Source organism: Phasianus colchicus, chromosome 1, assembly GCF_987193195.1.
Source record: "Phasianus colchicus chromosome 1, bPhaCol1.hap1.1, whole genome shotgun sequence".
NCBI lineage: Eukaryota > Metazoa > Chordata > Aves > Galliformes > Phasianidae > Phasianus > Phasianus colchicus.
The window spans coordinates 180434585-180451810 of record NC_143436.1 but is presented as its reverse complement, the minus strand read 5'-3'; the positions used below and the strand labels follow the sequence as shown (position 1 = coordinate 180451810).

The following is a 17226-nucleotide window of genomic DNA, read 5'->3' as shown; positions in this document are numbered from 1 at the left end:
TCCATGAGTTATAATTATGAAAATCAATTATTCTTTAGTTAACTTTTTTACTACTAACCTGATGAGAATAAAAAGATTCTTAAATATGGAGTTTTCTTTCAAAGAAGAAAATTTCTGAGTTCTGTTGGTTTTGGTCTGTTTTGTTTCAGGAGATGGCAAGTAAATGGATTTTCACCTTAGTTCAGAAATAAACTAAATGCTAGGAATGCTTGTCTTGAGCTGGTGACAATTTTTAATAAGTCTTGGTAAAGTTAGGTGGTTTTATCGGAACTTTAATAGCAGAATTGTTGTCATGACTGTATTTTCTTGTGTTGCTATTCAGCTATAACTAAAAGCCTTGCTAGCCTTAATTAAATACGAGTTTCTGTGTTCCTTCACTAACTTTGTTTTTGTTTTCACTCTCTTCTCCATATTTGTACTGTGGGTAAAATAGAATCAGGAATAAGAGAACTCATGGAGTCAAAATGAAAGACAGGAAAAGTGCTTGCCGAGTATTGTTGCTAGCAAACAAACTCAGCTTGGGGAATTTAACTTGACTTCTTGCTGATTAGAATAAGTATTTTGTTACAGATTCAGATGTTGGCAGACATAATGCCTGTCCTTCCCTGTTCAGCCTCACTCCCAATGTCACTTCATTTCAGATGCCTGCCCCCAGTTTTTAAGTACTGAAACAGTAAGGAATGCTCTCGGATAAAGCAGTTTGCTACCTGTGAAAGACAAGAGTGGTGTTGGATCTCTGAAAAAGTTTAGTCTTGGAAGCCCAGAAGTGCAGTTGAAGCTTATGCTTGCTGTTTCCTTGGGGCTTTGTTACTTAGAAGAAGTCAGTTCTGCATTTAGAGATGATTTTCCAGCTCTTCACATGTCTTTAGTTGATGCTGTTCCAGTCATTTACTAGGCCAGGCTGTTGCTCACATAAATTGGCAAATACCAGCCAACTTCTGATGGCTTTATTCTGTTCAGTTCACACCATTAGAACAAGTTCGTATCAAGGTATTCTTTGCATGATCATGCTGAATTCAGTTCTCCAATAAGGAAAATCGCTGTGTTGTGTTTATGTTCTCAGGGAATGTTAGAAAGACAAATGCTTCACTGGTTTGATATTCTTAATTATTATTCTTAATATTTATTACTTCTGAAAAGAATATTTACTCATCGTAAAGGCGGAATGTTGCAAATTTCCCTCAGATGCAGCATTGATTTCTAGAAGTGTGATTTTAATGATTTGATATTCTGAAGACCAGATGGTGAGCATTGATGTTTGGCAGTCCTTTTTATATCAGACTTGCTTCTCTTCTGGCAGCCTACATTGCATTGTGCTTTTGTCTTATAGTAAGATTTACAAGAAGACTTCCTGAAGATGAGTAAAAATAAGTTACCATCCTGAATGTTGCAGAACGAACATTTAGAAATGCTTATACTTTTTGTTGGGATTATTATTTTTTTCTTTTTTATATTACTCTCTTCTTGACTCTTCATGTTGAAGTATTCCTGTCTTGTTGAATTATGACTATTGAGCAATATTTGACTGTTGAAAAAGTGTTTGAATTGTTTGATCCTGATTATTTTATACTCCATTTAGGTACATAAAAGGTACTCCTGCAAGTTCCAAGGAAACATGGGACACTTCTCTGGAAGAAATTCCTGAAAAATTGAGAGCTTTAAATCCTGTAAACATGAAAGACCTGGACAGTCAGGATTTCAGATCACTTTCTAAGAAAGAGTTACAGGTGATAATTAGTCATGTTGTGTCTCCTAGTAAATTTTTTATCCAGTGGCTGTCATCAGAAAGCAAACTAAAAAGGTACTAAAATTCAAATGAATTTTCTAGAGTTAAAGCATTTGTGTTACTTATTTTTTTTAAGTGTAATTAGAGTAAACTCTGCCATTGAACTAGTCATGGCTTTAAATGGATACCACACCCTTTCATGTTGTCAAGAGAAAGTAGTCTGTTTTTCACATAAAGGGATACAGTGTCCATGATCTCTCTGAAGAATTCAGCTGTTGAAGGGTTTTAATTGGATTGTGTCTGTTTCACAGCTTCATTTCATGTATTTCTAACATGCCATAAAGAAAAACTACAACCTTATGCTTCTGTTAAACAGCTAATAAAATTTTACAGTGTGCTAGTTAACCAGTCATTGGCTAAATAACATTCATAGCTCATTTGAAAAAATTTTACCACTAGAAAAATGTATTTTTGAATATTAGTTTACAGGAGAAGATGGATGCCTTCTACAAAGAATCCCAGCCGCAGTCTGTGAAGTGGGAAAATAATATGCACTGTGCTGTTTATGTACGTGATTTGAAACAGTGGCATAGAGGTCAGATAAGCAGAATTGTCTCTGAAACAACTGCTGAGGTAATCTCTCATTCTTACTTTCCTAAAATTTGTAAGCATTCGTTGATTAAAGTTTGCATCCTCTGCATTAATACTTTCTCATACAGCCTTCTGATCATTGTCAAGCTGCAAATAAAGTTACTGCCCCGTCAAAGCTCAAATGCTCTTTGCAGGCAGCCTGATAAATGAAAAGGGTTGATGAGGTTTACTTTGTGTTTACACTTTGCTTTGCAACATGACATAGACTCTCAAGCTACAGCCTAGCAGGTTACCTTAGATTCCAGTGGGAATGTGAACCTGTCTTTGTAAGTCAAACTTAATGATCCTTGCTTAAAAAAATGGGGCCAATTGGACTGAGTGCTACACCACAGGAACAAATGTAATCATGTTCCTTGAACTCTAAGCTGGTGGTGATGTACTGTTCCATGTGAGTCTAACATCTGCCTTCTCACATAGTTCTATTTCAAATGTGTTTGGTTGCATTTCTTTGTCAAGAACAAAGAGTGCTGGGGGAGGCATGTCATTAATAGGTAACAACTTGCATCAAAAGTAAGAGTAGTCTTACAGTCATACGGGGTATCCAGACTAGTTTGCAGCTGGTTCTTTCAAGCTTCACCACGTTAGTACATGGGACTTGCTAGAAGGAACAAAAGCGTGACTTCATCTGCTTGTTTTGCAGTAGATTATCTGCTTCCTGAGGCTAAAAACCCTCAAAAAAGCAATTTTAAAGCAATTGGAAATGCTGGAATTACACTATTCTGTCGCTTATTAGCACTAATTCAGAGGATAACAATTCTTGTTGTTCTGTTATATGAAATGACAAAGGGGCAGTCATCCTTTATGTGAGATAGCTGCTAGAGCATACAGAGCTTTACCTAGGGATAAGGAATGAGCTGGCTTAGAGTTTATGGTTTTGAGATTAGTGGCAAACCAGTTGGATTTGGCAGTTGTCTGCAACAGATCAACTAGGAGGAAGCAGCAGAGACCTACAAACAACTGGGAAAAGCCATGTGTTCTAAGACTGTGGTCCTTACAGGCTTTTATATGTTAGAAGGGCAACACAACAAAGCACAAGCAATCCAGGAATTTTTTCTACAGTGTGCTGTTAATTTTATGACATAGATGACTGATTAAGGAGCTGAAATTGGAAGGTTCTTTTGAAACTGATGCTTTTGAACATGTGAGAGCTGGTCTGGGACATGCGGACGGCAGGCAGCCTTGGCTGCAGCGATCAGGAGGCAGTGGAATTTGGGATCCTGAGAGGAAGAAGCAAGGCAAAGAGCAGGATCGCAGCCCAGGACTTTAGGAGAGCAAATTTTGGCTTCCTTTAGGAATCTGCTTGAATGGTACAAGTAGGGAACATCTGAAGTGAACAGGGGTCCAAGAGCTGGTTATTTTCAAAGATCTCTCCAAGCTGAAGACAGGTTCATCAGCATGGTTTTACAAAAGAGAGAGAGAGAGTGGGGATGTTGTTTTGACTTTAGCAAGGTTATTTTAGTATTTTTGGATTTACACACTTAAATTCACCAGCATAACTGAGACAGCGGAAAAGAAATGAAGCAGGTGACAGTCTTTGAAGTTGTTCAATCCTTTATGAAGACATCAGTGCGATTTGTCATCTCAGCACTGTGACAGACATCTGCACAAATGCCAGCTCTGTTCTTCATGTGGCGTCTGTTAGGAATCTTGGTAATATTTGTCTCAGTCTTGCTTACCTGTTCAGGAATGCTTTAGGTTACCAGGTGTTACAGGTAACACCAAAAGTGTGTGTGTGTGTTTGTTTCATTGTATTTCTTGTTTGTAACAGGTACTACTCTATGATTCTGGAGCAGAAAAAACAGTGGATATCGGTTGTCTGAGAGAACTTCAGGAAGACATGAAGAGAACTGAAACATTAGCAATAGAGTGTGCCTTAGTAGATATAAGGTAGCCTTCCTTACCTTTATGCTGAAATAACAACATCAGAAACCTGATAATGATAGAACTTAATTTTTTCCTGTAGTAGTACTGATGATCTGTGATTTGAATATGATGGTTTTGGTATGGGGATGCAGGAAGAGGGGTTGGATAAAGAAGAGAAGAGGTGGGAGCCTCCTGTCATCTTTTTTGTAGTAAAGTGTTTGTTGGGGTTTTTTTTAAGGGTTATGGTAGATACCAGTGGAACAAAATATGATACATAAAGAAAGAATGTTTTATAGGGTGAATTATAAAACGCTAGGGAGATGCTACAGGTTTCCTAATTTCTCTGAAAACTTGTTTTCCTTGACATGGAATTTGAGATGAATTAGATCTCATGAAAGTGTATAGGAGATCTTTCTTTTATAGACTACAGACAAGGAAGAGAACTGGGGTATTCTCTCCTCCATTTTTTTTTTTTTTTTAATATACCGTAAAGAAGTATTTGTAATACTCCATGAATGGATATAAAAGGCTATTTGCAGGTGAAGTATGCATTTTTCTTGATTCTTTTAAGACAGATATTATATTTTTAGATTGCATGGTTCTCAGTTTAAGGTATGGGATGTCTAGATTTGAATCCTTTCTGTCCTATGGATTGAGAGGCAAAGTAACTTTTTACAGTGTTGACTGTAATAGAGTTTGAGGTTTGTTGGTTTCTTTGTTTTTCCCCTGGCAGTACAGGCAGTCTAAAAAGAACATCAGTACCTCAGCAGAGGGTAGGTTTTGTGCTTAAAGTTTGGGTGCACTGCCTCCTCTTTCAGTAAAGGAGATTATTGTTTCCTTTAGACCAACAGGTGGAAGCATGCAGTGGACAGCAACAGTGTGTGAATGTATATCCTACTACCTAACCGGGGCAAAAGCGAAAGTAGTAATACAGGTTTGTAATCCAGATCGGCACTGCAAGTAGTCATTTAGCTTCTCACTTCTTTTTTTTGAGAATTTTCACTCCTCTAGGAGTCCTGAGAGGAACATGCTTAGGTTGTTGTTTGCTCTAAGGTTTTTTGTTGTTCATTTGTTCTACTTCTGTTTTTCACTAGAACATTCATGTACCCAGAATAGAGGGGGGAAAAAAAACATCTTAGGTATACTTAGTTACTGAAGAGTAGTATTTGCATCTACATGATCTCTGGGCTCTGGCAAATCCAGCAAACAGCTGAGCTTCAAAGCACAGTTTTACTCTGTTACTTCTTTCAATGCCATGTTTGGAACAGTGTGTAAAATGATGAGGACAGTGATATGGGCTAAGTAAACTTTGTATGTTCTGATTGGAGCACAGGCATTCAGAGTGTCATTGGCAGTCTGCCCTGATGAAGTGAAAGAAGTGCCAGTAGTTGAGCAGAAGTGCATATGAGAGCTGTAAAACACAATTATAACTTCTTGCAGGAAACCATTGAGGGGAACACATTGCCTGTGAAAATCCTTTGGAAGGATGAGGCAGGACAACTGATTGATTTTTCAGAACACCTTATTGAAAAGGGTTTGGCTTTTAGAAACACAAGGTTTGGATACATTTTTTATATCCTTTCAGACTCTCAGATCAACATTGTGGTAAAATAATTCAACTTTCTGTTTTACTTTTTATCTTCTACATTGTACGTAGCAACGAAACACCATCTTAAGTAATTTACTCACATAACTTCAGAATTTTATATGTTCCACATTTCTGTTTAAGCTGGTAGATGTGAAATTTGGTGGTGTGTAAACAAGGATTTGCCAACTTTGTGAGTTTGGTGTTTTTTTTTTCTTGCTTTCCACATTGTTCATCAGTTAATATATTGATATGATTTGGTTGTGCTAGAACTGATAAAGCTGCTGTGGCTTATGCAGTCCCTAAGAAACATCCTGAAGTATGTTTAGAGCAAGTGAACCCTCAGCTGAACACCTGTAACTCAGAACCTGCATGTGCAAGAAGCAGCTCTGATGAACAGGAAGACATTAATGTTTCAAAGAATGAACAGGAGTCCAAACTGCCTGTGGAAATAAATAAAACATACAAACCTCCCATTATACCTGAAGAAAGAAACTTTCAGGCTGTAGTGAGTTGCGTTGGAAATGATGGAACTCTTTATATAATACCAAAGTCATCTGGTAAGTTTACATGGAAGGAAACCCATGTATGTCAATGGATCCGATTGTGTTAGTGTATCAGAAAATGCCAGATGTGTTTTATTGTATGTGTTCTGTATTGAAACGTAGTTCTGAAAGTTTCCTCTTAGGGAATGCTGTACTTCAGATACGGTAAGATTTTGGTCTTGAGAGTGAGGGCTGTGCCAACCATTGCAGCTTTGCTCCTTTCAGACTAAAAAGCCCAAATCCCCACCAGGTGGCGCCGCGCACTTAAACAGACCCAGATCAGCTGTCCTGTCCTTCGTCGCCCCATAGATCGGGAGCCCCGCCATCGGAACAGGCAGGCTGCCTGTCTTGCTTTTCTACGCCGTGTTGGCTAAAGCAGCACGCATTTTAATTTTTTTTTAATGCGTGGTTCTCTTATATTGCTGGATTTTTTTTTTTCAATTTGAGCCCAGGGTTTTTTGTTTTTAATGATTTTGGTATGGTAGATTCTGTATCTCTTATTTTCTGCTGCAACCCTTTGAAAGGTGCACTTCAATCTGGCAGGTGCAGCCAGTCTTCAGTACCATGGTAATCTGCTGTGCTGAGGAAAAACAATTTTGCCAAGAGAAAATTCCTTTTGTCACTCTACAAATCTATTTAACTGTATGAAAAACAAATTACAGTAATCTCTCTGGTCCAGCGCTGTGTTCTTACAATGTTCCTTCAGAGTATATCTGGTGCTGAGCAAGATTTTTTTGGCACGTGTTCTGTGGTGGCTTTTGTCCTCTTGTGTCTGAGAATCTGCTGGTTTGTTCATGCGGAGACTCTTGTATTCCTCTTGCTAGGGTGTCAGCTGCAAAGTTTATAGACCCATTTTTTCAGAGTTTAGAACCCACAGTTATTAATATTAGAAAAGCAACTTCCTTCTTGTTGAAGTGGTAGCTGATTTGCTTATAATACAGATTGGACATACCTACTGTAACAGTCTTGTAAAACATCATTTTGGAATAGCAGATGTACTTAATGCTTATACATATCTTTGAATGTGCTGTCTCTCTTAGGTCTCTCTTTAGTGATCAGAATAATTTGTACAGACTTTGAATTTCATACTGTGCTGCTTTTTTTTTTTTTTTTCCAGAAAGTGAACTAAAGAAATTGATGGTTGAAATACAAAGTAACTTTAAGTGCCTGGGTCTTCTGGAGCCTTATTCTTGGAAAAAGGAAGAAGCTTGTGTTGTAAGAGGGTCAGATAGCCTTTGGTATCGAGGTAAAGTTGTAGAACACGGTGGTGGTACACTGCAGGTAAGTTTGATTGTATGTCCCATGTGGGTGTATGTGAACACATACATGTTTATTCTGTGTATTTGCAAATAATATATTTCAGTGCTTCAAATTTCTGACTCTTTCTCTTCAGCTGACTTCTCTCTCCAGATGCTCATTCTGTTTGAAGCTGATCAGTGTTCAGATTTTATATTTATCTTAAAGATGAATCCTGTCTGCTTATTTCAATTTTCAAATTTTTCCCATAGTTTTTTCTGTTAATGATAAATGTTCTTAAGTAAAAGCTGTCTTCAGTCCGTTGATTAACTGCAAGTAATCTCATTTGATTTCCTGTGTATGTTCGTTTTTTTTAATATTTTTGTTATGAACATAAGCAGAATGCATTGAAAATACTTCTTTAGTTTCCATCTGACCAGCCAGTAGTGGTTGTCTGTTTGAAATCTTTCTATTGCTGTGGTATAGAGCTCCTTTTTCTACTTAACTGCTACTATTAACTAGTCTCTTCTGTCTGCATGTGCTTTTTTTACTATAGCAAGTCTGGCACTTTCCTAGTTCACAGTGTTATTTTTAGTTAAACTGTTGTAGATTATCACGAGGCAGATTTTGTGTAAGACTAGATTCTGATCTACCATGGTGGTTCTTTAATCTTTTCCTTCATTTCTACTTCGTCACATTACACACGCATCAGTAAATGGTTGTTTATCTTCCAGAAGAGTGGATGCTGTAAATGAACCCTTTCTTTAATTGAACTTGTTCTTAAAAACAGGAATGATTTTAGGAAAACTTTTTCATACAGGTACAGTACGTAGACAGTGGTTGTATAGAGAGGGTCCCTCAGTGCCACCTGTATCCAACTACATTGTATACCTCTATTCCTCCATTTTGCATACCATGTCAGCTCTACAAGACAAAACCAGTGAGTAATGCTAAATTTTGAGGCTTTTTAGCAGGCAGTTATTCAAACTGATAGTAATGTTTTGTCATATAAAGGTTGAGTAGTTTGCTTGTATTTTTGCGTGCCTCTGAGAATTCAGAGTAGCTGAGGAAGATCATTTCATCAGGGCAGTTTTCTATCAGAAAGTGCTCGATTGCTTTCAGAAGTGACCATGCTTCAAAAGCAGCCATCATTGGAACAAAGACCTTGTGAGACAGGACGCTGCAGTGGCTGGTGGTTTGCTGCTCCAAAGTGGCAGTTTGTTCTACAATAGCAGCAACAAAAAGCAAGTCCTGGCTTTCATACTGCAGATCAGAAAATTGTATATTTCCAGTTCTTGGGAAAGTGATTCTATCATTTTGAACATAGCTGCATGGGAAACAATTTGTTTTGCTAAACTAATATAAATAGTTGTTTTAAGGCTTTTTTGTTAGACTCAGTAAGTAATTCACGTGATAAACTGTGAAGATGTTTATGTATGTTACCCATTTTTTAAGAGGTGCATTTAAGTGTAGACTACTGAAATAACTAGCTGACTTTTAAGACTTAAATTACTAGAAGACTTCAGCAGTTCAGTTGATTAATAAAGGTAAGCTGTGAGTTAATAAAGGTGTGTGGGTCAGGAAGCAAATAGATACTGCTTAATATTTGAAATATTCTGTCTTCTGCTCCCTGCTGTATTCAAGTATAATTCTGTGTCTTTGGATTATGTTTCACAGAACTTATACATGTACATGATAACTCACATAGTACCATCCCTTTCTGAGCCACTTCAAGATTTGAAAATTGCTGAATCAGCATTGCCACCCTGTAAGCTTTAGTGTACCAAATAGCAGAAAAAGTTACATTGTTCTAGACAAACCAGATTGTGTGTGTTTTCAGAGAAGCTGTTCAATGATAGGCACATCTTTTTGTAGTAGTATTTTAAGAATAATAAGAGCATACTATTTGTTAGCACATGAAAGTTCAAGAGTTTCTTCCTTCTTACCAAATAGATTGGAAGTTCTTGGCAGCAGGATGCAGTGGATCTCCTTCGAAAGCTACTTAGAAATGAGGAGGTTGAAATACATGTTCAGGTAGTGTAATTTCATCATTGGTGTGGAATGAGGCTTATCTTTTTTCTTTGTACTTCTAAACCTGCATTATGAACACTAGCTGAAAGAAGGTAGCAGTAAGCGTGTTGCTTAAATAAAAAATTTTGTCATCTTCAGTCTTTTGTTATGTGTGAGAAGGAAGGAGAATCCAAAACTAAAATTGCTTTCTCATGGTTTTCAGGCCTTAAAATATATCCTTGTGATGTAAACAATTTTTTGCTGATGTTTGTCTTCTGTTGTCATTCTGACATAGTAAATTCTTCTAAATCCAGCTTTTAAGTGATGAAATTTTGACATGTTAAGCATGGGCGTGTCTAAATTCATATATTAGCATTACAAATAGATATTTATTTTGTCTGAAAAACCTGACATTTCACATAACTTCTAATTGTGAAAGGAAGAAACTTATTATGGAATGAGAAACATGAGATAATGTTTCAGTGTTACACTGAATAGTCACCATTCCAAGGCAGACTGTCATGTTCCAGTTGGTCATAATTGGTGTTAAGCCATCCTTACTGTATTTGTACCTTTGAATGTATGTGCATGGTGTCGTTAGATTAGCATTTCCCAGCCACTATTTCTAAAACCTGACTGCTGTTATTACTGTTGTAATCTTCCTCTGCCTGTTGTAATCAGGAGCTCCCTGATAGTCCCTGGGGAAAACTGTCCATCTGCCTGTATTTCAGTGGAATGTCAGTTTCTTCCTTCATGGCAGACCAGAAGTACTGTGTTGTTGATGACTGTCAGGAAATAGCAAAGCAGGTGAGGTTTTTGTCTCTTGCAGCTATTGGAAGGAATACGTGGTTACTGTGAATGTTGATGATTTTATTTTCTTACACTTCTGTATAGTTTTGCAGCAAGACCAAGTATAGCAGCTCCTGAGCATAACAAATGTAGGTGTGATAGCTGCTAAAATTGTATGAAACAGTGAATGGCCAAAAGTTTGTTCTTGAACCTGGTACTGAAAATGGATTTTTAGTCTGCATTTCTGTTCAATTTGTATGTTCCTCTAAAACTTAATTTTTAAAGGATAGGAATAGTATGAAACTCCTGTCACTTTGAAGGGATTAGTTAATCCTAGAAAAGCATCTAAACACAAATTCATGAAAAAGTTGTTCATTGTCTCATGTAAGATATTGTGAGTTGGCTGCTCCAGGTCAGATACATGTCTTAAAGTTCACCTGTATAACTGACTTCACCTAGATAGGGCCTCTCTTCAGATGGGAGGAGGTCGATGTGGAAAGTATTTTCTCTTCCCCCACATCCTAACTCCTTATAAATGCTGCTGTTCACTTCTTTCCATCTCACTGTGTCCCAAGACAATCAAACTGGCGGAGGAGGGGAAAACTGATAGGAAATTGAATGCTCTCATTTCTTTCTGGGAGCAAAAGTTGGCAATGTCACCAGCAAGGTAAATCAGATGACGAGTGAAGGCTCTCCACGTAAACCCAACAATCTTTAGAATTAATTAGATTGTCCATTTCAAGTCTTTAAAGTATTAATTCAAGTGATAACTACTTTCATCTAAATCATTTCCCATTTATTTTCCGATCAGTTTCCTAATATCTACAATGAATTTGATGAAGTGCTTGAGAAAGTAGAATGTAAAGAGTAGTTGAAGGATATTTAGTAGTTGAACTGTATTTTTTTTTTTCCAGAGTGAGTCTTACTTCAGAAAATAATTCTGCAATATAATGTATAGTGCTGTCAGTCTCTGCCAATGCAAGTCTTGGAATGTATGATGCAGTTCAGAGAATGTCTGTGTGTATTAGGACTGAGAAACCACGGAAAACGTAATGAAAAGTAATCTCAATGTTTTCATGATGTCAGCACGTGACACACAGCTGTCACTGAGCTAAATATGAATCTTGAGATTGTTCCATGTAAATGAAACATGGAGAACAAAATTTCAGAAGGAAGCTGTGAGCAAAGAGCAGAATTCAGAAAGCCTGGAGTACTTTCTTCAAGCAGATCCTTTTCAGGAATAAGTTGTTCTGAACAGTTCATAGGACAATGAGTATCACAGATGTACATCTCCTGAGCCAGAAAAGGAGCAAGGCATCTGGAGCTCAGGCTGGTTCCAGAAACTGTTTGGAATAACAGGTGGATGAAGCTTGCAGCTCTGGGTTTATCTGTAGAGACTGAACAGCCATCATCACAAGCCTGGTGATAGGCTGACTAAAAGATATCATTAGTATATAAAGCATATCCATTGTAGGTTTTAGTGTTTTATAGGGTTTTGTAACCTCATTTCATTGCTTCTAATCTGTGTGTTTGTTTTTTTTTTTTTTAAGCATACTGATAGGCACTGTGCTGTATTTCTTTGTTCTAATTCTGTTAGTAATGGTAATAAGCTGGTTATGCAGAATCCACTACACCTGTGACCTGGTACAGTGTGTTCTTGTCTTTAAGATAGTTTCCTCTAAAGCTGCAGAAGTTGATTTTAGGAGCTGCTAAGACTACAAACTTGTCTTTCCTTGTAAGGAGCAGCGGAGTGCACCCCAAGTGTCCTGGGGAAGCTTAGAGCAGTGATTCTTATTGGAGGTCTTATGTACTTGTGTTCATGTGTATACATGATTGCATGCATATATGTGTGTGTGTATGTATATGTGTATGTGTATATACACCTATATATATATGTATATGCCATTTGGGGAGACTGCAGGTTTTGATTGAATGTCATTGTAAAAGCATGCTGCTACGTGCTGCCTTGTGCTCGGACATGGGCGGCTGCAATCTTGCTTCATTCAACAAACAGGTTTTTAATGTGTTTGTTCTGAGCTCAGATCAGACTTCTAGAAATGCTTTTTTTTTTTTTCTTAATAGCATATATAAACTATTTCCATCCATTTGAAACAAAATCAGCTCAATATTCCTTAAACCAACCATTTCTGTCTGTATTGATGTATTTATTTTGTATCTGTATTTTGCAGTACATATTGTTCCCTTTGCTGTGAGGCTCTTGAAATCTGCAGATATAAGCTCTTAATCTGAGCATCTGTTCCATCTTAACCTGCTCCTGGAATTGACAGACTGTTTTTAGTTGTTGTTGTTGGAGGTTTGGGGGTTGGTTTTTTTTTTGTTGTTGGTTTTGGAGGCAGAACTAGGGAAAGTCTGACTGTTTTAGATCAGGAGAGAGATGAGCTCCAAACTGCAGCTGATGTGGTAGTTACTTTCAGTCTACTGACAATAAGAAAAAAAGGCTTAAAAGCAGAAAAGTGAATCCAGGTCTTTAGACATCATGAAGGGGCTGAGGTTGGCAGGGACCTCTGGGTCCATCTGGCCAAACCTCTGCTCCAGCAGGGAACAAGCTGAAATGTAAGCTGAGTCTTCATAGCTAGGTATAATCAGGTTGCCTGTCACAGCGTTCTTGATTTTTATATGTGTATGTTTATCAACAGCACACTGTTCACATTATCAGAATGATGTTATTACAGTAGTATTTGAACGAGAAATCATACAGACGCCAGTTTGCATTTTTGTAACAAAATATAATGCTTGACTGAAGTTTGTCTTGATCTAGGTGCTGGTTGAAGGACACACTCTTGTTTTGCCTTCATACAAGTTGCCACCACTACCTGTTCAAGGAGATATCTTTCCTGTCAGGGTAACCCATTTTGTGACCCCTAAGGAGGTATGATTTTTGAACATCTCATGTGCACTGTATTCAGGAAACACTGCAGTCTCATCATGCTGGTGAACAAGATATCAAAGCTTTGAATTTCAGAAAATACCAAAAACAGTGTAGCATTCTTTTATTGCTCCAGGTGATTAGGTAGTTCAGCTATCTGAATGAACTCTTACTAGGAATACTCTTAGGAGGCGAGGGAGACAGAGAAATAAATATTCCCTATTGACCTGGCGAGAAGTGGGGTGGGGAGGGGAAGGAATTTTAGGAAATAGAAGGCTGTAGTGTGGTACGTATTAACCCTGTATAGTAAGAAACTAGGTCATTGGGTTTCAGTTTCACAGAACACTAAGGATTTTTCTCTTTATTCTCCAAAAATGAAATTGCTGGGATTTTGTACACTGTGAACCTTTTCTTTGTTCAATGATTGGTTGTCGATTTTCATACGATCCATACATAGCTGTCCTCTCTAGTCTCCCAGGCAAAAGGCTGAATATTGGCTGATTAAATAAAAGATGCCTGTGTGCACTTCAAATGTTGGATGAAATACAAAACCAGAAGCAGTGAGAAGCTGATTGTGATACAAAATCTGATGTTTTTTGAGCATATTGTATACACTTTTTGAGCACTTGTATACATCATTTTGGTAAACCAAAAGAAAAAGTTTGACATTCTTGAAGTGATTGTTTTAAATTCAGCATTATGTTTTGTTGTAAATTCACCACATTTAATTTACTTAAAGCATCTTAACCAGAAATGTGTATTCTACATAGTCCTTTGTTTGGACTAAATGCAGGATGCAAGTATCTGGATGTTTTCTTTGATTGTCTGGTCTGCTTCCTCTCTTATGGGAGAAAAATTATGATGAGTATTTTTTTGTTCATTTTGTGCACATTATTTGAACTCCTGCTTCTGATCATAGCATATAATCATAAGCACTACACTCTGCTCTGGACTCATTTATTTAAGCACCATTGGTGGAGTTCTAGTTTGACTGTATGTTTGGTACAAATTAGAAAATTGATTTTCTTCCTGGCTCAGAAATACTAATAACTTACTCATCAATTATTAGGACTATCTGTGGAATATCATGATGTTCAGAGATGGCTCAGGTGGATTTCTTTGATTTTTGTTTTTTCTTCTTTAGACCCAGAGCATTATGCTTATGACCTAATGATACATGAGGGGGTTGGAACGCCTTGGCATAGCAAATACAAAAGTTTCAAAAGTTCTTCTTTCAGTAGTTTTAAAATTAATCTTTGGTTTGCCATTATGAAGTGAGATCGTTTATCAAATAGCAGGAGGGAGAGGAGAAATGTGATTTTGATCAATGGTTACTTGCTTCTAATTTGGGGGAAAAGATTACATGAATACAAAATTTATTCATAAGAAAGAAGAAAGGGAAGAGATTTGTGTGCAGAAGCCTTTCCAAGATGGGAATAAATACACTTCCAGTAATCCTCGATCACTGAAATTCGAAGGTTAGAAGAAGCCTGCGAAGTTTGTAAGATAGAGCCTCTTCTTGAATAGGTATATATCTGCCTTAATCCTTCTGAGAACCTTACCAAGCAGTCTGTCACAGAGGAAGATGTCAGCTGTTTATCAGAGTTGAAGACCCTTGATGAAGCCCTGAAATGGTGCAATAAATATGTGGATACTCTTCCCCTTCTCACAGACTTCAGAACAGGTAGATCAGTGTGTTTATTTCCCCCTTCTTGTTCCATGTGGATGTTCAAAAACCTGAAATTATTTTCCAAGAATAGAAATAATTCTATTTCAGTGTAGCTTTAAATAAAAGTCTTTCAGAGTGCGTAACTGCATGATGATTATGTGATACACTAAATTGAGACTTCTTTATTATATTTCTCCACTGGAAAATGATGGGAAGAACTCAAATTTCTGTTGCCTGTTGAAGCTGATAAGAACAGAGTTTTGATTGTATGTGACAGTAATAAATCTCTTCCCTGAAGCCGTAACTGTGGAAGTCTTTTTGTCAATACTCAGAAGAAATAAGACACTTAGAAAAGATCATGTAGCCAAGAGTTGAAGTGATGTAATCCAAAGAGAGTGTCACTTCACTTTAATTCTGAATTTCTCAGTTTAGGCAAAAGACAGATTTCGTGAAGAAACCAGTCAGTGCTAGCACTGGATTTCTCCAACTAATAAAATTCTGGTTGGGGCTTGATGCAGTATTTGGCTTGTGTGTTCCAGACTCTTTTCTTCTCTGTTGAAAGTTTGAACGTGAATCAAAGTTGTAAAGCTCTGGTACTAAGCAGTCTGAATCCTTCTGGTAAAGAAACCAGACTATAATTGCATACTAGTGATAGTGAATTAGAGCTCAGAGGGAATTTGAAGACGTGTAGAAGTAATAGTGTGAGTTAGAAATGGAAGAAAACCTGAATTTTTGTGTTGTTTTTACAGAAATGCCTTGCCTTGTAGAATACGAAGATAGTTTATGGTACAGAGCGAAGCTCCAGTCTGTTGAAGAAACTGACACCGTTAAGATCCTGGTTCAGTTTGTTGACTATGGCAATTTTTTAGTTGTCCCAACAAGCAAGTAAATATATAAGAAAAAACAAATGCATGTATAACACGAGTGTGCACGTGTGTGTGTGTGTGTGTGTGTATACTTAGAAGTATAAGTGTTTGTTTTTACCAGTACTCTTATAGATACATAAGTAGTAGTTCATCACTAGATGCCTGTTCTGACTGGTGCTGAGCCAGTCCAGGAAGAGCTTCTCAAGCACCAACCCCATGCACTGGTCTCAGCTGGATATCGCAAACACTCAAGACTTTTAGGGTCCCCTAAATGTCTTTGAATTTTCTCTCTTGAAGTATTTTCTCTTCATATAAATACTGCTCTGTCATACTGACGTGCTCTTGAGCTCATTCAGTAACTATAGTTCCTTGCTTAAGGTAACACAAGAAAAATGGGGATTTGAATAGCTACCCTGCTTCTCGGACTAGTTAAGATCTTGGGGAGAGGCTTCTTGCTCAGTTTCCACATTCCTTTCTTTCTCAGATAAAAAGACTGTGATGAATGGAGAGATGATAATATAAAACAGAAGTGCTCTATCAGGTATTCTGACTTGGGCACTTCAGAGTGAAGTGTCACAGAATTCCACGTGCACCAGCTTTGGAGATCTACATTGGATGCCTCAGCCTCCCCCCAGGCACAGTAGCGAAACCAGTGTGCTCAGCAGGCTGAGGGCTCTGTATGGAACTGGCCCTGCTTTTTGATAGTTGCCATGCTGAAGTCCTTTGAGAGCCTAGTCCTCCAGATGGATGAGTTTGATGTGACACCATCAAGTTATTGTAGAGCAGGGACCCTGATCCCAGCCTCCTCACCTTAAATCTTTTGCATCAACCACTGAGTTTTCTGTTCTTAATAATGGTTTTGATTGACAGGTAGATTATTGCAGGAAAACATTTTTCTTTCTTTGTTGTAGATTGCGCCAGATACCTCTTCATTTGCTGAAGTATCCTGTTCAGGCAGTACACACCATGTTGGCTGGCTTTAAACCTTCATTATGTGATACAAATGTAGAAAGAATTCCTTACTGCCCAGAATGGAGTGTGAAAGCATTGTGGACTATGATGGACTCCACGGAAGGAAAACAGCTCTCTGCTTCCATACTTGTGAGAAGCATTGTTGTTTTCTCTTAGCACTTGTTCAGCCTGAAATTCTTTCTAGCAATCAGTATAATTTCTGACTGTTCTGCTGTGGACCCTCATTATTTAAAATTGTGAACCATTTACTGTGAAGGAATTGCTGTTGAGGAGAGAAAATCATGTGGCTCTTTCCTTTTTCTTGGAATCAAGATGCTTCTGAGTATCCCTTTTCTTTAAAAAGCAGTTTCCTTTCCTAAAAAACAGAAATACTCTACTCCATGCATGCATAGAACTGTGAATAGAGCCAGTGAAGTCGTCGTTAGTA

The 17226-nt window shown here is 37.7% G+C and overlaps 1 protein-coding gene across 4 annotated transcripts in view; it reads left to right on the top strand.

The window, feature by feature from the left end:
* The window catches only part of RNF17 (ring finger protein 17), a 47418-nt gene that overhangs the window by 28980 nt on the left and 1212 nt on the right, over positions 1–17226 (top strand). For all 4 annotated transcript variants that reach the window (XM_031610556.2, XM_090133872.1, XM_090133871.1 and 1 more), the window contains 14 exons: positions 1580–1801; positions 2209–2359; positions 4146–4264; positions 5084–5174; positions 5681–5796; positions 6096–6385; positions 7488–7651; positions 8427–8546; positions 9560–9640; positions 10298–10423; positions 13185–13295; positions 14820–14976; positions 15711–15846; positions 16739–16928. In XM_031610556.2, coding sequence (XP_031466416.2) covers positions 1580–1801; positions 2209–2359; positions 4146–4264; positions 5084–5174; positions 5681–5796; positions 6096–6385; positions 7488–7651; positions 8427–8546; positions 9560–9640; positions 10298–10423; positions 13185–13295; positions 14820–14976; positions 15711–15846; positions 16739–16928 — 2074 coding nt within the window. The remainder of the gene's footprint in view (positions 1–1579; positions 1802–2208; positions 2360–4145; positions 4265–5083; positions 5175–5680; positions 5797–6095; positions 6386–7487; positions 7652–8426; positions 8547–9559; positions 9641–10297; positions 10424–13184; positions 13296–14819; positions 14977–15710; positions 15847–16738; positions 16929–17226) is intronic.